At 39.9% G+C, this 24,796-nt stretch overlaps 1 protein-coding gene across 6 annotated transcripts in view; it reads left to right on the forward strand.

Annotated features, from left to right (window-relative positions):
* Nucleotides 1-24,796, forward strand: part of SRGAP1 (SLIT-ROBO Rho GTPase activating protein 1) — a 282,321-nt gene that overhangs the window by 125,548 nt on the left and 131,977 nt on the right. For all 6 annotated transcript variants that reach the window (XR_006204927.1, XM_042947058.1, XM_042947053.1 and 3 more), the window contains exons 2-3: nt 13,133-13,328; nt 17,693-17,855. Coding sequence is in view for 5 of the 6 variants with exons in the window: in XM_042947058.1 (XP_042802992.1) it covers nt 13,133-13,328; nt 17,693-17,855 (359 nt within the window). In the remaining variant the exon portion in view is untranslated. The remainder of the gene's footprint in view (nt 1-13,132; nt 13,329-17,692; nt 17,856-24,796) is intronic.

A 24,796-nucleotide genomic window follows, 5' to 3' on the forward strand; every position in this document is an offset into this window, starting at 1 on the left:
ATTTGAAAGTTATATCTAATTAAAGTGCAGTAGAAATGGGGCACCTGGGTGGCTCAGTCGGTTCAGCATCTGACTCTTGATTTGGGCTCAGGTCATGATCTCGCAGTTCATGAGTCTGAGCCCCACATCAGGCCCCAGGCATGGAGCCTGTTTGGGATCCTCTCTTTCCCTCTTTTTCTGCCCCTCCCCTGCTGATGCTTGGGTGCACACATACACACACACTGTCTCTCAAAATATAATAAACTTTTAAAAAGGTGAAGTAGAAGGCAACTCTGATCATATATGGTATTTATAAATCCTTCCATTCCGTATCAGTAGTCTGTTGAATATAGTCGACACTGTTCTCCCTTGTCTAAATTAGCATAAAATAATTTTAAGAAATCTGTTGTCAGTAATTTGGCAGGAGATGTCATTTTCCAGTAATTTCATCAGTTAGGACATCGTCCTACAGCTATCTTTTCTAAAAGTGAATAATCAGCATTTGTTTCTAACTTATTAAACAAATTGAAACATTCGCTATAGTAAGTGAATAGGAACTGAATAAAAAAAAGCATCCCTTACCTTTTTAGAGTGTTTCCTTTAAAATTCCCCTAATAACTGGCCCAGCCCCTGCTTACCTTATCCCCCCGCAAAATGGAACAGACTGCAATCCGTGTAATGCCCTGGACTCTCCAGGTAGTCTTATGCCTGTGCTTTTGTCCATAATACCCTTCCCCTCGCTGCTCCCAGCTCAGCACTTGCCTGTTTATCTGCTAACTCTGGTGTCCCCTCAGAGCTCTCCCCGATTTCCCTGGGCACTTTGTTGTTCCTTCCTGTGTGTTTTCACAGCACTTTTCTCGTGCTTCCGTTATAGGACTTAGTGCGCTGCATTGTAAATGATGATCGTTATAAAAATAACAGTTGCTTGTTTTCATGTCTGTAGACTTGGAGCTAGCCTGAGAGGCCCTGAGGGCACAAAGCAGTTTGGTTTATCTTAGTTTCCCCAGAGCTCAGCACCTGGCACACGCTTGGTTTGTCAGATGAGTAGTTAAAAGCATTTCTTTCCTCACTTGTTTGAGTGGACATTGTCGAGGTGAACATTGTTGATTTCAAGTTTTGCAGATTATGTGGGTAAAAGTTGGATATTTGTGCAGGACTAGAAATATTGTTTTATTGTAGAGTTTGGCTCCAATCTGAGGATAAAATAAAAGAATGTTATTTTTAATACATAGGTTGTCAATCAAGTTGGACATTTTCTTTGGTACTTTGAAGAGATAAAATAATGAAGAAAATTAATGTTTCTGACGTTTTAACAAGCTGATGTTCAGTATTTGCTTAGGCCTGAAAAATCTTGAAAAATAAATGTAAATAGATATGAATATATGTATTTTAATATGATCTCTTTTAAGGATTTTGTAGCCTAAACCCTCAAAGGCATTGATTCCATATTCCAGAACTGTGACTGTCAGTAAATGGAAAATGAATGTTGAGGAAGCATAAGTACTTGACCACGTTCTGCTTTCTTTTGTATCAGCTCCTGAACCAGAGTTGCAGTTCACTTTGGAGCCAGACGTTATTGGAGCTCTCACTTATTGAGCTGTAGTTAAATCAAAGATGGAAATTTGCCAATAGCGATCCATTCAAAGTCTCTAATAGAGACCTAAAGATAACTAAGTGAAATGATTAGGGTTTCCTTTGTCATTTTCCTAGACTAAGGTATTGTCTGTAGTAGAAGTAGACGTAGAAAATATCTTTAATTGAGAGATGAGATGTGTAGAACACGACAGTCCGTGGATTTAACGGGAGTCTTTTTCCACCGTTGACCAAATAGAACATGGTTAATGGGAAAGACCTTGTAGGGCTGGATGCCAGAAGGACCACATGGAGCAAATAAAGAAGGGGTAGTGATGGGACTATGGGTTGTGGGGAGAGGAAAATGGAAAACCATTTTATGTTTTAGCAAAATGTGGGTCCTGGGTCCATATGTACATAACTAAGCCCTCTGATACCTTGTTATCTTTACTGAAGCAAACGTATATCAGAGATGGTTATTGAGCATCTATTATGTGTTGTATGGAAATTTAGAGACATGATATTTGTATTAAAGGGATTTATAATCTGTATAGTTCAAAGCTTTACAATAATTTTAACATAGTACCAATTTCTAACAATTTACAACTTAAAAACAATTAAAAAACAGCAATAGTTGACCTAAATACATAATTTCCCATAAAGCCACAACATTCAGAAAATACCAGGGAGTTAGTCACTTAGCTAGTTTTTATAAAATATTTGAATTTTGTGGGGAAGAGGAAGTTCTTTTGGCTTTCTTGATTTAAGTAAGTATAGAAATGTAATCATTGCTTTTCTAAACGATGCTAGATACTTGGCAGTTAAACTTTATTTGCTACATTAAGTTGTATACATTATCTATATACATTCTTTCAGATTATCTAGAAGGCCAGGTCTGGATCACTTGGACTTGCTTCGTTTGATTATATACTATGTGTAATTGTTGAACGTTACCATTTTGTAGCATGCTGGAATTCAAGCTTTAGTACTTAATAATTGTAGACTTTGGACAAAATAACCTCTCTCTGCTTTGATATCCACATCTATGTAGTGGAGTCACTAAATAATAGGATTGTTGTCAGAATTAAATGAGCCAAACTGTTTCCAGTACCTTTCACAGAATCAGGAATTTAGTAGGAATTCAGTATTGTCTCATATTTACCATGTAAATAGTAAATTGCTTGGGAGGTTAAACTGTGCACTTTAAAATTGTCATTACTGCAATAAAGAGAAGAGCCTTAATTTGAAAAAGCCTCAATTTGGTACGCCTGACTGGCTCAGAGCATGCAACCTCATCTTGGGGTTGTGAGTTCGAGCCCCACGTTGAGTGTAGAGATTACTTTAAAATCTTGAAAAAAGAAAAGAAAAAGCCTCAATTTGCAAGTGATTCAGTACAAAAGATTAAACTACTTTAAATGTTTTTCATTCTTAAAACTTACTCCACAAAAATGTGTAGGCTTTTCTGTTTACTCCATGAGGCTTCATGTTGAATTATATCAGGAAAGAAAGTCAACGTTTAGAAAATGCCTTGAACCTTTGAAAGATCACCAACACAGGCCATTCCAAAATGTAAATCCTTGTGCTTTCTATAGACCAGTGTTTTCCACACATGGTCTTTTTCTGGTAGTAAAAGTCAATCTAATACTGGCTGAAATGTGCTTGCTTAATTATGGAGAAGTTAATTAAATCTTACCTCTTCTGCATTCCAAATACAGGCACGATAGTGAATCATTTAGATCTGTACTTCCTTAAACTGGTGTTTCTTGCAGTGTATTAAACAGCAATAATTGATCACCTTAATTTACTGCCTTTTATCCTGGCTAGCTGGCTTTCATCTGGGGGGAAAAAAGGTGCAAATTTGTTTTCCATACTTCACCTGAAGATGTTATCTAGGCCAAAATACAATGTTTAGCTTTCAAAAGCTATGAAAATGGATGCTTTTGTACTAAGCTTTTATTCTCAAATGATACTGACATTAATGTCCTTTCAAATGGAGATGTTGTGATGAAAACTTAAGAATGTAGATATGGCCTCTCTTTAAGTGTCAGAAATGTTGTGAAATTGACTTTACTTTTATATGCAAAACAATGAGGCATAACTGTACTGAGGAGTTTCTTACCTTGTTTTATTCCAAAAGGTTTTATCATAATTCTACTCCCCTCAAATTATTCTAACCATCTCTAGAGTTCTAGGATCAGGCCATGGTTTTCAGCTTAGAATGGAAGCAACCTGATGTCATATATGTCTGTGCTATTTAATTTGCTTAAATTGTTGGTGATATCCTAATTTAAAAGTAGGAAAAAGGGGCGCCTGGATAGTGTAGTCAGTTAAGCATCTGACTCTTGATTTCAGCTCAGATCATGATCTCACAGTTCATGAATTCAAGCCCCGCTTTGGGCTCCCCCCTGACAATGCAGAGCCTGCTTGAGATTTTCCTTCTCTCCCTCCCTCTCTACCCCTTTTCTGCTCATGCTCTCTCAAACTAAATGAACTTAAAAAAAGAAAATAAGTTGAGGCACCTGGGTGGCTCAGTCGGTTGAGCGTCCAACTTCGGCTCTGGTCATGATCTCACAGTTCACAAGTTTGAGCCCCGTGTCTGGCTAAACAGCCAGCTCAGAGCCTGGAGCCTGCTTCCTATTCTGTGTCCCCTCCTCTCTCTGCCCCTCCTCTGCTCATGCTCTGTCTCTCTCTGTCTCTCAAAAATAAATAAATGTAATAAATAAATAAAAATAGGAAGTAGAAAAAGACTAGGTTTGGTCCAGCCACCCTAAACCTCCTTCCCTAGAACCTAACTCTTCTGGGCCACGATATCAAAAATAACATTTTTAGTTCAAGGAACTGTGTTTCCATCCCCCCAATTTGCACAGCCTTCCAAATTCTGCATATTCTTTAAAGGCAGTGCAGGCCAGTGCCTGCCCTCTAAAGGGATCACTGATGATAACCTGTTAGTCCATGAACTTTCCTTTTCTGAAAGTCCTTTAGCCCTGTGTAGTCAGCATGATCAAATCTAGAACTTTTTTTATTTTTCATTACATATTTTATATGATACAGTGTTTTACAAGATGAGAAAGTCTTTTCTCTTTAAAGCCTTTCATCGGCTTTGAAAGGGGGGATATAACATCTGTAATTAGTAACCATTTTGCAGTTGAGGAAAGGTGAGTTCCAAGAGATAGTTACTCCTCCAAGGTCACACTTCTCACTGCAGCTAGTGTCTTGCTACTCTGTATTCTATCCTATATTTGCCTTATGCTTAAGTTTTGTCTTCTAATCAAGCCTGCTAATTCTTCAAAAGCCTCTTCTGATGAGACCTCCACATTTCAGATTCTACTTATGAGAAACTTGGTTGCTAATCTACTCATATCCTACAGGAGCTTTGGCCATATATGGCCAGTATATACCAGTATATGGTCATATACATGAACAGTATTTCTTTAAAAATTTTTTTAATGTTTATTTTTGAGAGAAGAGACAGAGCATGAGCGGGGGACAGAGAGAGAAGGAAATACAGAATATGAAGTAGGCTCTAGGCTCTGAGCTGTCAGCACAGAGCCCAACACAGGGCTTGAACCCACAAACCACGAGATCGTGACCTGAGCTGAAGACGGACGCTTAACCGACTGAGCTATCCAGGTGCCCTGAACCATATTTTTAATTTTAGATTTTTTTTTAAATTTTTTTAACGTTTTTTTATTTATTTTTGAGACAGAGAGAGACCGAGCATGAATGGGGGAGGGGCAGAGAGAGAGGGAGACACAGAATCGGAATCAGGCTCCAGGCTCTGAGCCGTCAGCACAGAGCCCGACGCGGGGCTCGAACTCACGGACCGCGAGATCGTGACCTGAGCTGAAGTCGGACGTTTAACCGACTGAGCCACCCAGGCGCCCCAATTTTAAATTTTTTAATAGTCGTTTTGAAAAGTGGAAAGAAACATGAACAGGTGAAGTTAATTTTAATAATGTCTTTTATGTAACCCAATGTCTAAATTTTTAAACTTCAACATTAGTAGTTATCAGTGAGACGTTTTACATTCTTTCTTTTTTCGTACTGAGATTTTGAAATCTGGGATTCCTGGGAGGCTCAGTTGGTTGAGTGTCTGACTCTTGATTTTGGCTCAGGTCATGATCCCAGGGTCGTGGGATCAAGCCCTGGGTTGGGCTCCACATTGAGCGTGGAGCCTGCTTGGGACTTTTCTCTCTCCCTCTGCCCCTCCCGCTCTAACACACACACACATGTGCAAGCTGTCTCTGAAAAAAAGAAAAAAAAAATCTTGCCTCTAGTTTACACTTACAGCACATCTCAGTTTGGGCTAGCCACATTGGAAGGGCTTAGTGTGACTAATGGCTACCTATCAGGCAGCTTAGCTCAAAACGTTCTCTACAATGTGTTTGAAAATCAGCTTCTCCTTTCTGATAACAGATTAAATGGAAATTCTCATTAGTTCCACACCAGATGACAGAAATGAGGGATTCATAACTGATTAAAATAATAGGCTTAGGGGAGAACGTGGATACCATTCAATCTTGTGAGTGTTTTTATTGTTGTTAGTTCGTTTTGCCCAGAAATTCATAGTTCAGACAGGGAACCATACGGTTTACAAAGCCAGCTCTTATTTCGTGAAGTGTAGGATGCTTAGCGTTTCACTTATTTAGTTATTTGTGTGGTTTTTCTGGAATGCACGTCTGATTATGTATCTTCCTTGTTCAGAATTGTTGAGTTCTTCTTCACTTGTGTCTCCTGGAGTTGCTCACTGGAAAGATTCACCTGGGCACATAATTAAAGTCCCCTCCATTCCAGGTCCTGCCAGACCAACAAGATAAAAATAGCCAGCTGAGCTCAGGGGACTGGACATGGTATTTTTAGTAAGCACCCCCAGTGGTTCTTGTCTTGAAACGAGTTTGGGAAACTGGCTATTAAGATATATAAAATCTTACTTCTTGTAAGTAAGATTCTTACTTCTTACTTCTTGTAAGTAAGCCATGGGGCTGCCCTAGGAACCTAACTGGACCCCCCTAGCCATCCTGGGTTGGGTTGCCGCAGCAGAGAGGCCCTGCGTGTGCGCGTGCTAGTCCTTGGGCCCGGAGGACCCTTCCCTCTGCCCATGTCAACAAGCTGCCAAGTCAGCCGCGGGATCACCTCCTCAGGGCCCACCCCTTTGCCCAACCGTGGAAACTTGTGCACACCTCCCCTTACTCCTTGACATTCATACGTTAAGGCCCTAAAGGTCAGCGGCTCTCACCATGTGCATTGCCTGTCTTCTCACAGGAGGGGGCTCCTGACTTTCAGTCTGTTACTTGTAGCCCCTGAAGGAGCCTTGCCCACGGGAATAGTCAGTGACCGTAACGAGAGCCTGCTGATGCGAGTCGTAGCATCGTCACCTGTTTCGTGGTGGTTTGCAGGCGGTGGTGTACCTGGCATTCCCATCTTCCCGTTTAATCCTCACCGGTCTCTGGAGGTGGGACTGTTGTTTCACAAGGTGAAATTTGAGAGGTTAAGTGACTTGCCCCACGTCCAATGACTTGTGATTGATAATGCCGTAACTCCAGTCTGGGTCCGTATTGATGTCACCTAATTTCCTTGCAGAGCGTAAGAGAAGCACAGGTCTTGGATTCAGGTTTCTGGTGAAATGGAGAAGTGACCTTTGTTTACTTTTGTGGATTTTTCTTTTTTGCTCCAAATTTCTAACTAAACAACATATTTCACCCGAGTTTGCAGCTGGTGTTTAATCAGCAGCTGCAAGGTTGTATGGATACTCACATGAACAGCGAGCCCGTGAGCAATCGACAGAACCTGTCAGAGTCCCATTGAGTTCTCTGAGACGTTCCGACCGCTCTCCCCTATCATTTGGGGGAAATACCTTATATCCATTGGGTGAAGGTACTGATAAAGCCTAACAGCCTTATTATCATAAGGAAAATCTGAGCAAACAAGACTATGAAAAAATTGAGATGGTTTGTGATAACTTAGAAATGTTGCTGGACGATTATGAGTGTTACACCCCATCCATCAATTCTGTGCACTAACCCTAGTCATTTAGTAACATACCAGAGAAGCAAGCCAGTCTCACAGACTCAGTCTTTCCACGAAATATGCATCAGCCTGTGGCCTCACACAAATTTATTTTAAGAATTAGGACTTCCTTTTTAGCAGAGCAATAGGAAGAAATGCCTCTGTTTCCTCCTTTCCGAGTCAATTCCATTTTCTTTAGTATTAGCGTATTTTTATAGCTTAGAGGAACTATTTCAATTCTTTTTACAAATTAATTGAGTAGTTTGAAAGCACACTTTTCTGTGTCTTGTTGTTGGATTATTAATGTTGGTTCCTTCTGTGGTAATGCTCTGGCAGGACAGAAATGAAATAAGAGTCGTTTTTTAAAACACAGCAAATGTTAGCCTTGTGAAAATGGCCATTATTATTATTTAGGAGGTCCTGACCCAGATTTAAATAATGACTGCTTAGAGCCTCCTCAGAGGTGGCATTTTTCTGCCTAAAAAAGATTGCAGTATTTCATGCAGTTGTTGGGGAGTCATGGTAATAAGTCCCTCCTGATGTTGTTAGGTAAATCTTTTCTATACCATTAGAAATTATAGCAATTAATAAGGTACCAGTGATCCTAGCCAGTTAGTTCATTTACTGTTCTGGCTTACAGAAGATGAAGTAAAAATACTGAAGCAAGAGCCACCATGAAAACATCATTTTAAAGTGGTTGCCCTTATGTTGTCAGATTTGATTAACTATCAGAAATTATTAGACATGGAAATACGAGGATTTATTTTGTTGCTATTACGATTATCATCATTCTTAGAAATGTCTCAGCAACTGAAATTTCATGAAATTGTGATGCAATAGTTTATCTTTCTCTTTTAAGTTTATTTATTTATTTTGAGATAGAGCAAGAGCATGAGCCGGGGAGAGAGGGAGGGAGAGGGGGAAGAAGGAGGGGAGGGAGAGGGAGAGAGAAGGAGAGAGAGGGAGGGAGAGGGAGAGGGGCAAAAAGGGGGGAGGGAGAGGGGGAGAGAAGTAAGGAGAGGGAGAGTGGGAGAGAAAAAGAATCTTAAGCAGGCTCCACACTCAGCACAGAGCCTGTCAGGGGGCTCAGTCCCACAACCCTGGGATCATGACCTGAGCCGGAATCAAGACTTGGACATTCAACTGACTCAGCCACCCAGGCGTCCCTGTCTTTTTTTATATAACAGCTATAAATCACCCATCATTTAACTCACCCACTAAATGTGTACAATTCACTGTTTTTCAGTACGTTCACAGCTTTGTAACCATCACCACAGTCACTTTTAGAACGTTTTCATCGTCCCAAAAAGAAACCCGCATACCCCTTAGCAATCCCCTCCCATTTCTCCCAACTCCTCCAGCCATAGTAACAACTCATCTGCTTTCTATGCATTACTCTGTTCTGGACATGTCATAATGCAGTTTCCCTTCATGACTAGTTTCATTCACTAAGGTTATATTTTCAAGGCTCATCTATGTTGTAGCGTGAATCGCTACTCCATTCCTTTGTATGGCTGAGTAACCTTCTATACCTAGACCACATTTTATTCATCTGTTCAACAGCTGATGGACATGTAGGTTGTTCCACTTTTCAGCTAGTATAAACATTTGTATATAAGTTTCTGTGTTCTCATTTTTCTTGGGTATGTACCTAGGTAGGAGTGGGTTTGCTACATATGTGTTAACTCTGTGTTTAACCTTAGGAGGACCTGCCAGATTGTTTCCAAAGTAGCTGTGCTGTTTTGCATTCCTCCCAGCAGTGAATGAGGGTTCTGTTTTCTCCACATCCTTGTCAACACTTATTATCTGTCTTTTTTATTATAACTATCCAAGCAGGTATGAAGTGGTGTTTGCCTCTTCTTGACAGCTGATGATGTTGAGCCACTTTTCATCTGCTACTGGCCGTTCGTAGATCATCTGTGGAGAAAATGTCTATTGAGATCCTTTGCCCATTTTAAAAATTGGATTATTTGTGTTTTTATTAACGACTTGTAAGAGTTCTTTATATATTCTAGATACAGGTTCCTTCTTAGATACATAATTTGCAAATATTTCTCCATTCTATGTGTTGTCCTCCCACTTTCTTAGTGGTTATAGCTGTATACCTTGTAATGTACGTATCCTTCAGGGCATTAAGTCTTGTAGGCTCTTCCATCGTCTGGGTCAGCTCCTCTTTCCATAGCTTCCTGGTGCATTTCTCCATTATAGCAGAGAGCATAATGTGTTCATACTATCAACTTAGGATCTGTATTTCCTACTGGAATGAGTTGTGTCTTAGAAATCCTCCTAACTCCAGTTAGACCCTGCCTAACACAAAATAGGAGCTTGATGAACTAAATTAAAATGGAGCTTGAATCACAAAAAAAAAAAAAAAAAAAAAGGATCCAGATCAATACTAATATAAAAAAAATAATAGAAGGGGTTCTGAAAGATTGTCTTTAAAGCATCTGCAGGTGGGTAGGAAGCTGTAATCCCTCCTACAGAAATAAGACTCAAACTTTCTCTAGAAATCAGTCTTTAATGTGATACTTTCACTGGTTCCAGCCCTAATGATTCTTTGGTACCTCCAATGACAGCTACATCCTATAGCCACCTGTGGTCCCATTGCAAGGATTGATATGGTATGGGGCACAGTGCATCAGTGGCTTCTTTGATATGTTCTGAGCAGTGGACCAAAATGTATAGGACTATTTTATTCATTTATTTAAAATTCTTTTAAATTCATCAGTGCCATGTAATGTTAGATCACATCTAGTGAGGTCACATGAATAAAGCCATACCACATGTACTGGGAAGTGACCTACTCTAACATTGTGCTACATTGTGGCTCGGGTATGGTGTAAGGAACTCAAAGGTTTTCCCTTTCTAATAAGACATGTCTTATGGTAGTACTTGTATATGATCTTTTTTTGTGATCTTTTCCTCATTTGTCTCCACCTTGTCTAAAGTAAAGAGGTAATCAAACAAATTCTCCTCCAGATTTTAGAGCGTATTTTATTTTCTCAAAACCATACCCTAGGTTCTGTCCCTTCACATTTTCCTTATTGAAAATGCTGCTAGTGTCCTGTTTTGAAGGGGAAATTACTGATGATACGAAATAACTGTTACTCCCAGCAAAAAGAGGATGAGGTTTTTAACTGTTTAAATACAGTCCTCCTTCTCAAAATTCCCTGGCTCTTGATTTTAAACCCTGAAAGAGGCAAGCAAGAGAAAATCTAAGAATGGGGATGAAGAAGGAACCCCTGAGAATATTTGTGTAGTTCTCTTGAGATCTGTACTCTCAGCCACTTTTCTTTCTTTTTATTTGGCACCAAAGCAGCTTAAAGGGGGGGGGGGGGGGGAAACCCTAGCTGACAGCCCAAGACGATTGATTTATTTTCTCTTAGCACAGCAAGATGTGCTAAAATTACCAAATCTTAAAAAGGCTTACTGAGATTCCTGAATGAGAAATCCCCCCACCCTTGATTTCTTTTTTCTTCATGAGACAAAAATAGTTCTATATTTGTGGGGGAAAGAGCTTGGCAGACACAGTGATTATAATACTGTATTGAAAAACACTTACTTTGATTGACTAAAAAAAAGATGCTGTTCATGGTAGTTAAAAGCCTGTGATAATGTTTTCACTCTGGTGTTCACCACACTTCTATGAGATTAATAACAGGATCCTGCAATCTAGAGGTGGAGAAACCAAGGAAGGACACTTAAGAAATGCTCCCTGTGGGACACCTGGGTAGCCTAGTTGGTTAAGCATCAGACTCTTGATTTCAGCTCAGGTCATGGTCTCACAGTTTGTGAGTTCAAGCCCTGTGTCAGGCTCTGTGCTGATGGTGTAGAGCCTGCTTGGGATTCCCTCCCTCCCTCTCTCTGCTTTCTCTCTCATAATAAAAAAGAAACTTAAAAAAAGAAAAAAAGAAATGCTTCCTGTGCTTTCCCAGTCCTCCCCCTAAAGCCTCGTTGCCTAGAACATGACATTATTGAGGGCCTTGTTTCATAGTTATTGTATCTTTTTTGCCAGGATAAAGTATTTAATCTCCTTAAACCTCAGTTTCTTCTTTGTAAAATGAGGATAATATTCGTACCTACTTTAATAGGGTGTATAATAGTGTTTGATTATTGGTAGCCATTATTGAATTGAGCAAGTTTCCTGACTCCCCATTCAGAACTTGACCGGCCTGCTGATTAAACTTGAGCTTGATTAAACATGGCCAAATGTATGTACACATATTGTGAGCTCAGTTTCTCGCTGTTGAAGAAGGATAAATTAGAAAGGGATTGAGGAGGTGTTATTTGGACATTTCTTTCTTTCTTTCTTTCTTTCTTTCTTTCTTTCTTTCTTTCTTTCTTTTCTTTTCTTTCTTTCTCTTTCTTTCTTTTCTTCCTTCCTTCCTTCCTTCCTTCCTTCCTTCCTTCCTTCCTTCCTTTCTTTCTGTCTGTCTGTCTGTCTTTCTGTCTTTCTGTCTTTTTCTCTCATCTTTACACCCAGTGTGTGGCTCAGACTCCCAACCCCATGATCAAGAGCTGCATGCTCCGCCAGCTGAGCCAGCCAGGCGCCCCGGACATATTTCTATATCCTACTACATTTATCTTTCCCAAAGAGAGGGCTTTTAGGGAATACTCACTGACTCTGGGAAAGATGAAATAAAGTTTTCCAGTATGAGTTGTCTTGTCTGGAGGTTAGCGCTGGGTCTCTCAGACAAAAGCAAGTCAGAGTTATTGCTGTATCTCATTTTCCAAAACACACAGGTTCCTTTGTTACAGTCATTGACCGATAGTTTTGCATGACACACGTTTGCTTTTGTGTGTGTGGTTTATTTCCCCTAAATCAGTAAAAGACTAACCTTCACCTTCCTAATGTATTAAAAATCATCAAAGGATTCTTTTCAGGATTATATGTGTCAATAGAACTGTTAGTTTGAACAGTGTGTAAAAACTGAAGGCCAAGTGAAGCGCCTTTGATGTTGGAACAGAATAATAAAGTGGAATCTGAGGATCCCATTTACGAACGGATTATTTGAATATAGAAAGAAATTATTTTTAGGCAGGGCATCCCTATAAACCCAGAAGCTGTGAGTTTCACAAACTAGAAATTCATGCACTAAATAAAAATTACCAGATGACAGTGTCTGTATGTGTCTACCAACTGGCACATATGTGGTGGTTCAGAAGTCTGGGAGGAATGATGCTCACATCTTTGCCATTCAAACTTGAAACGGATAGTTGAGGTAAAGCGCTGTCGAAAAAATTACAATGTACTTAGCTACCCAAAGATGTCACAGGTTACGAATTGTTATCTTAAAAGCCTTAATTTATTTGCCCTCATGACTCCATGCATGTTTGTGGCATTGAAGATGTAACCCATATTTGCACCCTCATTTATTACATTCTTTCCTGGGACTTGGCTCATTCTTTTAAAGGGTCAACAGATTATGTAAAGAACCGATCTGGACCCAGCAGTCTCCTAAAGGTCCGATACAGAGCTAAACATAAAATAGGATTTGTTACTTTTGTCTTGCACGTAACTGCACACCTCAGTAGTTTTCACAAAATCGCCAAATGGATTCTCTTCTTTCCTTAGAAATCCGAGCTCAGCTGGTAGAACAGCAAAAATGCCTGGAGCAGCAAACAGAGATGCGAGTTCAGCTTCTCCAGGACCTGCAGGATTTCTTCCGGAAAAAAGCTGAAATTGAGACGGAATATTCTCGGAACTTAGAGAAGTTAGCTGAAAGGTTCATGGCAAAAACAAGAAGCACCAAGGATCATCAGCAGTACAAGTAAGAGAGACTTGACTCAAATGCTTTTTTCCAAGGTGATAACCTGCCATCTTACCACCTTTCTTGGTTTTGGAATGTTCCATCTTTGGTGGATAAGCTGTTGATTGGCATATCCCCACGGATGAAAGCAACTCTCCGCATTTATAATTTGTGGCACCAGTGTATCGCATTTTTAAAGTGTTCTCTTGACATTTTTTTCTTTCCAGTAAATACATATTTGTGGATAACTTTATATATAGGAAGAAAAGGTGTGTGTTTATAAAATTCCTGCTTACAGAAAAGTGGGAGTTGGTCTCTACCCCAGGAAGATATTTCAGTGGGCACATTTACAACGGCTGCTTCTTCAAGCAAAGACCTCAAGATTTGTGTCGTGATTTTGTATGAAAATAAGCAATAAGGGGCGCTTACGTTTAGCTCCCCACACCTCAGTCGCATTTGTGATCACTACAGTTGAGACTGACTTAAAGGAAGCGTTTTTAGTAAACTGCTTAGGACCAAGTGTAATTAAACCTTGAATTAATTGTACTTCATTTGTTTAAAAAATACCTACAGATTTTATGATAATGAAATTTACTCTGTAATTTAGCTCCTAGAGACGGAGAAAGAGCAGTAGGCAACTTTATGAGAGTATATAAGTACTGTGACAGCGTAAGTGCAGGATGCCATGGACAGACCCGATGGAAATCCATTTATAGTGGAGGTGGGGAAGGGAAGGCCAAAGAAAGATCCTGGCAGAAGTGATATGTAAGTGAAGACATGCAGGACTAGTTGGCAAATCGAGGGGACCAGAGCAAGGTGTTCCAGGCAAGGGGAACATCCTGTATCAGGGAGCAGAAGGGAAGGGGGCGTGGAGGGCAGTTTTGTCGAACAGAAGGAGTCCAGTGGGAGTGAGTAGTGAGGTGGTGAGCTCTGTGGCCACAGGTGTAAATTTCACCAGCTCCAGGAGGCCTGTAGGTCACACTGGACAGTTTGAACTTTGTCCTGAGTGCATGAGAAGCATTTGGAGAGTTTTAGTTAGAAGGGTGAACCAACTCAGACCTCATTTTTAAATGATGACTAAGACCACGGATAGAACGGTGGACTGGAAGAAGCCATCGTAGAGGGAGGGAGACCACGTAGGGGGCGCTCACAGTAATGGCGTGAGCTAGCAATGCGGCAGGGAGAAAGAAATAGGCTTTTGTCTCGGAGATATTTAAAAGGGAGCACAGTCTGTCTTTCCTGGAAAAATAGTAGACTAGGCAATCTGAAAAGTATTTCTGCTGTAAAACTCCCAGAAATGCTGATTAAAATATAATGGGCATCACTGTAAATGTGTAACTGAACTCATAGGGAAGGAAGGGAAATTTCCAGGGGCCAAAAAAGGAAGAGGGGACTCTAAACTCAAGGGGACAGTTATAGCTGCCCTTAAGTCCCATGTGGGGCAGAGGATGAAGCATGTGCAAGGTAGAGAGGTGGAATGGAAGACCTCCCATCACCAACCCTATCGTATTGCCCCCAGCCTAAAATCCGGACCAGCAGAACTATCTCTGTACATTGGTGAGAGAAAATCTCCTATCCCCTTGCAGAAACACGAAGTGCAGTCTGCTCAGGCTGAGCTCCAGACTGGAGGGGGATGTAGAGAAGCCTCTCTTTGTCTTCACTGTTGGCTTTGCAGCACAATCTTGATAGGGAATGCTTTTATTTTTTAAAATTTTTTAATATTTTTGATGGCTAACCTCTAGTGTTGGCCCAGTGTAGAAATAAATCTTAGGATTCCCAGGGTGGACAAATGTCAAATGTACTTGACCGAGACTAGAGTTGGAAAGGAGGCTGGAGCCAGTACTGAATTCACATGTATAGTAACTGTCCCTTTGTAAAGTGATTACAAATAAGAAGACAGCCCATTCATCCATTCAGTAAATATTTTTGAATGTCTTCTGTGTTCCGCACTTGGTAATCGGTTGTGAACTGAAAACCTGTATGGGCCCATGCGCCTCAGTCTGATCTCTTAGTGGTTCAGCTGCCCCTTTTTTCTTTCTCTTGGTTTGTTCAGATGGTTTTTTATCAAGGTAAACAGTGTGGAATTTTCTTTGACTTGAGCTTATTGAATTTGGGACTGAAGATAAGTCTACAGAAGGGCCAAACCAGGAGTAGGAAGAAAATCAAAGACTTTATGAAAGCCTTGGACAGACCTGGCTTGAATACTGGCTTTCCTGTGTGACTTTGGTCAGGTTGTTTAACCTTTCTGAACCTTGGCTTCCTAACTTGTGAAATGAGATTTTATGAACATTAAATGAGAAACATGACGAAGTCCTTGATGAGATTGATAGCCCTCATGAGTTATGCACTCAGTGTCCCTTCTCCTCCTCACTAAACAAATGTTAAATCTTTGGCAGTTCTCAGCTTTGGGATGCTCATTGTGTAGAATAGCCCTTCACTTAAATTTACCACTGACAGATGACCAAGGCTTATTAGATCAGCCTTCTTGAACTCAAAGACTCTGATACTAGTTATGGTCTTCAGAAAATCAGCATGCCTCACTAAGCTTCACCTCTCTCACTGATAGAGTGGATACAAAGAATTTCTGCCTTAAATTGTAGTGGTAAGGATTACGTAGAATTAATGTGTGTAAAATCTTTAGACCAGCCTCTAGATAAAAATAGCTTTGTATAGCACTTACTATGGATCTAAGGCATTATAGTAAGCATTAAAAGCTATATATTAACTGAAATTATCCCCATAATAATCTTACAAGTACTGTTATTTTACCCACTCTACAAATGAAGTTACAGAGGTGTAGAGAAGTTTAGATAATTTGGCCAAGATCACATAGCTAGTAAGTAGTTCTGGGACTTGAACTTGGACAGTATAGATCCATATTCGATGCTCTTATGTAGTATTTCTTATAGGAGGTGCTCAGTAAAGGCCAGCTGCTATTATTGTTATTGTATATTATTGTCACTTACTATTAAGGCAATAATATATGCTTATTCAGTGAGTGAAATAACATTTATTTAATGCTTACCTGGGCAGGGCACTCAGGATGCAAAAATGTAGGAAACATTCTCAAAGTAGGAAATGTTCTCAGAGAATTTATGGGTTACTTCAGCATAAAGGATATACATAAAAGTTAATATATTAATGTAACGTATACCTCTTAGGCTGACTAGATAGAGAATGTCAGTAGAAGGGCTCCTGTTGTCTGCCATAGAAGCAATGCCCCTTGCTTGATGGCTTTGATTTAAAAAAAAAAAAAAAGGTTCTCTAGGTTGGGGGTGTAATTCTAGTGTGGCAGGAGGCTTTTCTAGTTGGTACCGATGCTAGGGCCCTAGAACAGAGGATTTTCCCCCTACAACTGTTCCTACTTCCGTCTGAGACTTCCCCTTCCTTCCAGAGAGGATTTTTATTTGATTCAGTGTCAAATCTTGAATTGGAGGAACTTAGAGGCGGAAAGAGTTGACTTTATGATTTCTTTCCTAATTTAATGAATATTCAGAGTCATAAGTGAGTGTGAATAAGATAACATGTCCATTACAAATGGCACCAGTGCCCCTGAGTGGGATAAGCATTCTTGTGCCTTTTTTGTCATTTTTCAGTTAGACTTAAAAAAGAAAGGAAGAAAGAAAAGCAACGTCCTTTTTTTCAAGGCCAGTTGGTTACTGTTTTGTTTGGAGGTTTCCTTTAAGATTTTTTTTACAAGTCATATTTTGTGGTTTATAGTCACGTTTAGCTTTATTCTCTAGAATAAAACAAGGTGTAGTTACAAATCTGAACTAGTTTAATGACAGGTCACAAGGCAGTAAACCTCTTGGTTCTATTCACGGGCCTTCAGACAATGCTATAAAGCTGTGATTCCCAGGAACACTTCTTGGGAAGCTGGAGTTTATAGATCAGGGGATTAATAACTAATCCTCAAACGGATGTCCCATGGAAAGTGTACCTAGCCAGCTCTCTTTTCCAGCAGCAGACTGAACATTCAAGGCAGACTTTGTAAGCAGTGGCAAACCACAGTCTGTCTGTGAGACAGTAGTCAATAGATTTTTATGTAAATATCAACTACTTTCTTCAATGGGGTGTTTAAGGCTGAAAGCCTGCCTGAGTACTGTGTGTATTAGGGTCCCTGGCCCTTGTCAGGAGTGTGGGTTTTGACTGGTGTTCTGGTCCAAGGTTTTCTTTCCAAGCCTAGGCAATTGCTGGCTTTCTGCCATCACGGCCTGGAAGGCTGATACGCTGGCTCTTGAGTAGCCGCTATGAGCAATGCCCGGAGTAGGAAGAATAGCGACAATACCCATCTGTTGGGGCTCCTGGTTTGCCTTGCTGACTTCCCTCAGCTGGTTGGGGCAGCTTTGAAATTGATGGTAATTCTGTTTTTCTTCACTTCTCAGGAAAGACCAGAACTTGTTGTCTCCAGTGAACTGCTGGTATTTGCTTCTGAACCAAGTGAGACGAGAAAGCAAAGACCATGCCACTTTGAGTGACATCTATCTGAACAACGTGATTATGCGATTCATGCAGATAAGTGAGGATTCCACCAGGATGTTTAAAAAGGTACATTCCGTCACTCCTGCCGTAATGTGCTTTCTCGTGAGCGCGACTGAGAAGGAGTCTAGTGTCTTCATTACTTCATGGTACTCTGTTAAGTTTTAGCTATAAAAATAAAAGAAAGAATATTTTAAAGACACAGAACCAAAAGTTTAACCTGAGCAGGCCTGCTTGTCAAGTTGTAAATCACTGAATCTGTGACCTGAACGATGTGAGCAAAATTTTGAAATGAGATGTACGTGTAGACTGTACCTCTGTCCTTAGGAACGCATTGCCTGCAGTTAGGAAAAAATAGACCAGAAAGGACAAGCCTTCAATTCTGTGTTTTGGGCTCACACATGATCAGACACTTGTGAAGAACAAGATAACCAGATGTGCTGCTCTCTTGGAAAAATGTTACTGTGATTTTTTTTTTTTTTTTTTCTTGCTCTCACCAGACTAGCAGCCGAGGCTGTGAGAGGGTGACAATGAAGAAAATTCCACTGGGCACAAAAAATTCAGTCTCTTACATGCCAGAGAGCTTCCTCCTTCCCAAATCCATTTTAAAAATAGGAGCTGGGCTTTTAAACCTTCTTATCGTTGTTACTACTCTCAGCCAGCTCTCGGTAATTTTATTTTCGTTGAGAACAATAACAAAATTGGACCATATCCTGTGTAGAGAATGCAGCTACTCTCCCAATGAGAGTAGATTTTAGTGTTTATATTTATAGGACATCAGTTCTCCCCATCTCTCCTCAGCTTTGTGCTAGTGGTATTTGCTGCCTATACCAATATCTGTACTCTATTTGGCAAGCATTAGTTTCAGAAAGTGGGGGAAAAGAACCCCCTTGTTGATTAATGACATATTTATGTTTCAAAGGGACCCTTGAAAACAAAGATGTAGTGTTAGGCAGGCCAGCTGGAAAACCTCTTAGCCATGTTTGATGTATCCACATTAGGTTCTATTTCTGACCTAGAAATGGAATTTAGTGGACCCTGGGTCCTCTTCTGCTCTGTGAAATAGGGGGAAGAAAATGTTTCAAACAAAGGAGGATCTTAAAAAAAATCTTGGAAGAACATATTAAGAAGAGAACAGGGAGAGAAATACCCAATGTGTCTTAAAAAAAAAAAAAATAGAGATCTGAAAAATAGTTTAGATGGAGCCATGAAAGTAAAATAATTTTCTCAGATGTCAGCCGTTTCAGCCGAAGCCTCATTTAGTTCACTGGCTTGTTTTTGTTTTGGTTTGTTTTGGTTTGGTTTTTTTGAGCATCTTCTCTGGGGAGGAGATGGTGTTAGGTCTTGGAAAGGCTGCATAGAGGAAGAAAAAACAGTCCTCCTGCTCAAGAAGGTCCCATTCTATCCAGATTTAGATGGTGCTGTATGATGTTTCCAGTGACAGGAAGGCTGGCAACCATTCAGCTAGGGTGTCTGGGGCCAGCACCCCAGCTGAATTCATTTATCTGTCTATTTGACAAAATATCTTTAAAAGGCCTAAGGAAGCAGAGTTAAAAGACACATCCCTGCCTGCGTGGAACTCATTACAGTAATTAACAGTCACCCCGCTAGAGGGACGCACAACCTGCTGTGAGAGCTTGAAGCTGGAGATCTTCACCTTACTGGGGGGTCAGGAAATTCTCCACAGAGGAGGGAGTACTTGGAGTGAGACCTGTTGGGGAAGGAGGTGTCCATCGAGCAGGCAAAGACAGCTGTCCCACGGAAAGCAGTCACGTGACATGTTCAGGGAAAGGAAAGAGTTCGATGTCACTGGGCCGGGTTGTAGGTAACTGTTAACTGTCGTTACTATTACAGGTATCCAGTGCTGCCTTTCTCAACCAAATGTAGCACACTACCCACCCCACCTTTCCATGCATATTATTACTAGAGAAAGAAAGTACAAGAGGCAGAGAGCAAAAGGGAGAGATTGGAACTTACTGAGAAGCCAGATCAGCCCCCTGGGACACATTTGTCAGCTAAAGGAACAGGAAGCTTAAACCCTACTTATCAAGTCCAGAAAACTTTAGGTCCCTTTAGATTAGAAAGAAAGACTAGTCTTTTCTGCCCCCTCCCCCACCTGTTTTTTCTTTTTTGATTATCAAACCTTTCTCTTCCGTCCAGCTCTTCTTCCATTATTGTGGTGCCAGAAGCATATTTTCTATCAAAATGGAAAGAAATCATCAGAGCCAGCCTGAAGTGACCTTTAGAACTATTATGGAGTCCTTAGTGAGCACAATGCTTGTCTTTCTTGGGAGAAGATTTTGAGACTTCTTCATTTTTCAAAAATACCCCCAAGTCTGTATGGGGATCCCGAGAGATACCGGGTGCCTGACAGGTTCAGCCTCTTACAAAGCTGTATTGTATTCAGTTTAGCCAGTGGTAGAAAATCCTTGTACCCAGACTGTTCTGTCAAATAGAGCTGGGAGCAGGTAATTCTAGGAATGTTTTTGTGCCCAAGTGAACATAATAATCAGGAAGACACTTATAAGAATATCTAATTCCGTACATGGGTATAGGCAACAACTTTAAAACTTAAATTTTAGTCACATCAGAACCAGTAATAGTTTTCTACAGGTAGAAGAAGTGAAGCTTTTTTAAAACAACAGTACCAAATTATTCAAATATTGATTATTTAGATTTAGGCCTTAGAACTATAAATGAATCCTGTTGGTGAGAATAACAGTGATTCATCTTTTAGGCTCTGAAATCTGGTATTTTGGGTATGAGTCTTGGCTTTGTCACGGTCGGTAGCTGTGTGGACTTGGGAATAATTGTAAACCTTTTAGGCCTCACTTTCTGCATCTGTAAAGTCAATATGTAACATTTTATTTTAGATAATTGTATGGAGGATTCGTGAGTCATCCATGAAAAGCCACTTAGCCCAGTTGTCTGGACTTAGGAAGTCCTAGGTAATTTTTAGCTATTATCTTTATTATTGTCTGTATTGTAAACACTTACTCTGTACCGTTGTACTAAATGTTTCCTCAAACCAGTATACTAAGTATGTCCTTATTTAAGGAGAGTATATGGCACAACTGTGATAAACACATCCAAACCATTGCATTGGCATATCACTTATTATGAAGTTCTAAACCGTATTTGTAAGCACACTCCGGGGAAACGTCTACCCAGTGTCCTTGCTTGTAGTCACATTAAAATTTTGGTTCTCACATTTCAACGGTTAGTGGGAAATCAGGGAATAACCCAAGGAATACCTGTGTCAGCCAACTCCTCCCTCCCCCGTGCCTCTGAGGTCCCTCACAGCTATTTCACATGGAAAGTCATAACTTTGAGGCTTCACTGATTTCTTCATTCATTCATTCATTCAACAATAAAAAGTACTCAATTCCAGACCCTCTGTTAGATATGGACAGGGTAGGACTCTGCTTTTACTCTGTGAGCTTCTGCTTCACCTAGGTCAGGAATTGGAGCCTCCTCGTACACATGGGTTTGTTTCATTATCAGCCCTTATTTCTTTACCAAAGAACAAGAGGTGGTCAGGTATTTCTTGCCCCATTCTGGAGCTCTGCCTCCCGAAGTGATTGAGACCTTGCCTTCTTCTTGCCATTATTCGTGCCGAAAGAGAGTGTCCTGCATCGGGCTTCGGGCTGCAGCCAGAAAATGTGCAGTTCATATGCTACACATAAAAATGTAATTAACGTCAGCAGTCATAATTTCAGGAAACAACAAAGCCAGCTTGCAGCAATCACTTTATTTAAGTACCTTATCACATGATCTAATTTCCCAATTTTAAGAATGTTAATAGAAGTGTGTCGTTTAGAGGGAGCACAGCAAAATGGTAGCAGTTACATAATGCTGAATTATCTTTGTGTGTTTTAAATTATCTTCAAGGCTATCATTTCCCCATGGATTATTTTCAGATTATTAATGTTTTTATCCTCCCTTGCTTTGCATAAATATGCATTCAGGTTTGTTTATTTCTTCACCAATAAATGACATTCGTACACTACCACTTAGGGAACTTTGTGCACCGAGCATGGTGCTCGGTGTTTTTCACACATTAGCTCATGCATCCTTGCAGCTGCCCAGTTAACAGGTATAATCCACATTTCAGGGAGGAGGAAATAAAACACTCAGAGATATAAATTGCACAGCCAGGCTAGTGGAGACGTATTTTGTCTTTGCCTGTATGTCTTAGCTCATAGTTAAAATGAGTCTGTTGGTGTTCTTCCGTGGTAACTGGAGATGTTACTCGTTGCATAGGTCAGACACTTCTTAGAATGGGACATTGTGGTCTTGGCTCTCTCCATTTCTTCTGAAAATCCTGAAGAATGACAATTCTGGATGAGGCAGCAAAATCTGTCAGTCATCCAGCTATAGGTGGGGATTCAAAGCAGCAGAGACTAGTCGGAGGCCACTGAGAATTACTCCACTTTGGCATAAATGCCAGAGGTTATCAGATTCAGACTGGGAATTATCCCAGTTTTGATATTATTGATTGTGTGGCCCAATCTGAAAGGAATCAGAAAAATTTCACATTCTTAGTGAAATTTGGAATCATTTTTGTTTGTGATTAAGGCCAGTCATACTCTACTTACATACCCCAGCATGAAAAGAGAGAAAACAAAATCATTTCTTAGGAGAAATACATGTGTTTTCATTTAGTCCATTGAAAACATTCAGAGGCTTTAATGTAAATTAAGAAAATATACTAGTCTACTACAGATCTCTAACGCTCTAAACTTGTTTTAAAAAATCTGAAAACAACCAATCTATGGAAGAGAAAGAATCTATTTCTTTTTGAGTATAAAAATACATATTCATTGTAAAAATTCAGAAAACATTAAAAAACAGAACTAATTCTCCATGTGAACACCACCTGTGGTTAGTATCTTGGGCTGTATCTTTTCAGTATTTGTATGTATAAACGTATTTATGTAATATACAAACATACATAAATGTTATTTTACAAAATTGAGATTTTGTTGCATGTAGCTTGTGAACCTGCCCTTTTCATGTAAAATTTGTTAGCATTTCCCATGTGTGGAAATAATCTTTTAAAACAGGATACTTCGTGCCCACATCGTGTTTTCACCATCTGCATGGACATGTTCTTTTCCTGTTGTTGGACATTTAAAGCTTTCACGCATCTATTTTTTCCTTATGCTATATTCCTTGAAGTAGAATGATTAGGTCAGAGGGTGGTATTAGAATGTCATGCTTTGGGTGAAATTTTTATCTTTTGCCTTTCTGGAGTAAAGATGGTCATGGTTGTGATTTACCAATGAGTAATTCATTTTCTGAAAAATAAATTTCCTATTTTATTAACAGAGCCACCACATGTAATTTAGTATGCTGATGCAATAGTAGTAAATAATATAACAAGAGGAACTTTTTCCAGAGCCTTTCAGTGCAGTGTAGCAGAAGAATTAAATGGTATGCTGGTGGCATCAGGGGACAGTTTAATTATTGATGGGACCTGGATAAATAAGTAGAATAGTTCAAGCTAACACTACTATCTGGTTCTCTTGAGTTTTACTGACCCTATGGCTAGCTGATTTTTCTGGAAATAAGTCAACATTAAACCCTTTTCAATGATGCGATTTTCTGAAATATTTTAGAAAATGCTTTGGATTTGTATTTATAAGTTGCTGATCAGTGTGGCTAGCGCTGAATAAATAGCGGTTGTTGGTACTACTGTTACTGATGTTTTGCCTTAATTACTTGGTGACAAAAGGACATGTGTCCTGGCTGTAAACTTAGCAGGTGAGTTACTAGATAAGAGTATTCACCATCAGTTCAGAAGCCGAGGACACTAACCAAGTGTAGATGTGTGTCTCCTTGGAAAATGATGTAATTAGAAACCTGATGGGAGCTAAGTTGGGACATTTTGTCATGCAGCATGGTGCGGTGGTACTGACACTCTCATGTTAGCGGTGGAACCCATCATTACATTCAAAACAGTTGTTGACAACACTTGAAACGTTTTCGTGGTTAAAAAAACTGGGTGGCTCAGTTGGTTGAGCACGCGGCTCTGGATCTCAGGATTGTGAGTTTGAGCTCCACATAGGATGTAGAGATTACTTCAAACTTTAAAAAAAAAAACAACTTAAATGGAAGTGTGTGAACCAAAATTATTTTAAATGAACATCTTGGGGCGCCTGGGTGGCTCAGTCAGTTAAGCGGCCGACTTCGGCTCAGGTCATGATCTCGCGGTCTGTGAGTTCGAGCACCCCATCGGGCTCTGTGCTGACGGCTCAGAGCCTGGAGCCTGCTTTCGATTCTGTGTCTCCCTCTCTTGGACCCTCCCCCGTTCATGCTCTGTCTCTCTCTGTCTCAAAAATAAATAAACGTTAAAAAAAAAATTTAAATGAACATCTCTAAGTTACTTTTTTTCCCTTCTGTTTGCTTATCTGTGATTTCTGATTTTTGTACGATGAACATATTTTGTAAGACACAGAAGAAAAGAATTATTTATTATAAACTAAAACCTTAAAGAAACTTGGCCCAGAGTATACCAGTGTCCATAGTAAAAAAAAAAAAGGGGGGGGACTACAAACAGTAACTAATTCTGCTCCAAATGCTGTTTGTTAATGGAGAATTGGCCTGTGCTCCAGGTACACTTGAAAACTGTGCTTTGAACATATAAAATTCAGATGGTTAAGATGAAAAGACATGAACTCAGGGAATTTCTGAGCAAGATAGCAGCCTGCACATGGGCTGTAAGTGTCTTACCTGCCAAGTTATCTTTGAAATGACTAATCAAATATATAAAGAGGAAAAACTGGAACAATCCTTTTAACTTCAGGCAGATCTCATTACTCCTTTCCTCACTCTCTCATCTCCCATGTTACTCTGAGTTAAAGTCTGCACCCCCACCTCTTTTCTCTTGCTATATTTTTCTCTGTAGCACTTCTCTCTTTCTGACATATTCTATATTTACTTAATATGTATTCATTTTGTTTCCCCTCAGTTAAAATTAAAAAAAATCTTTTTAATGTTTATTAATT

Source organism: Panthera leo, chromosome B4, assembly GCF_018350215.1.
Source record: "Panthera leo isolate Ple1 chromosome B4, P.leo_Ple1_pat1.1, whole genome shotgun sequence".
NCBI classification, from domain to species: domain Eukaryota; kingdom Metazoa; phylum Chordata; class Mammalia; order Carnivora; family Felidae; genus Panthera; species Panthera leo.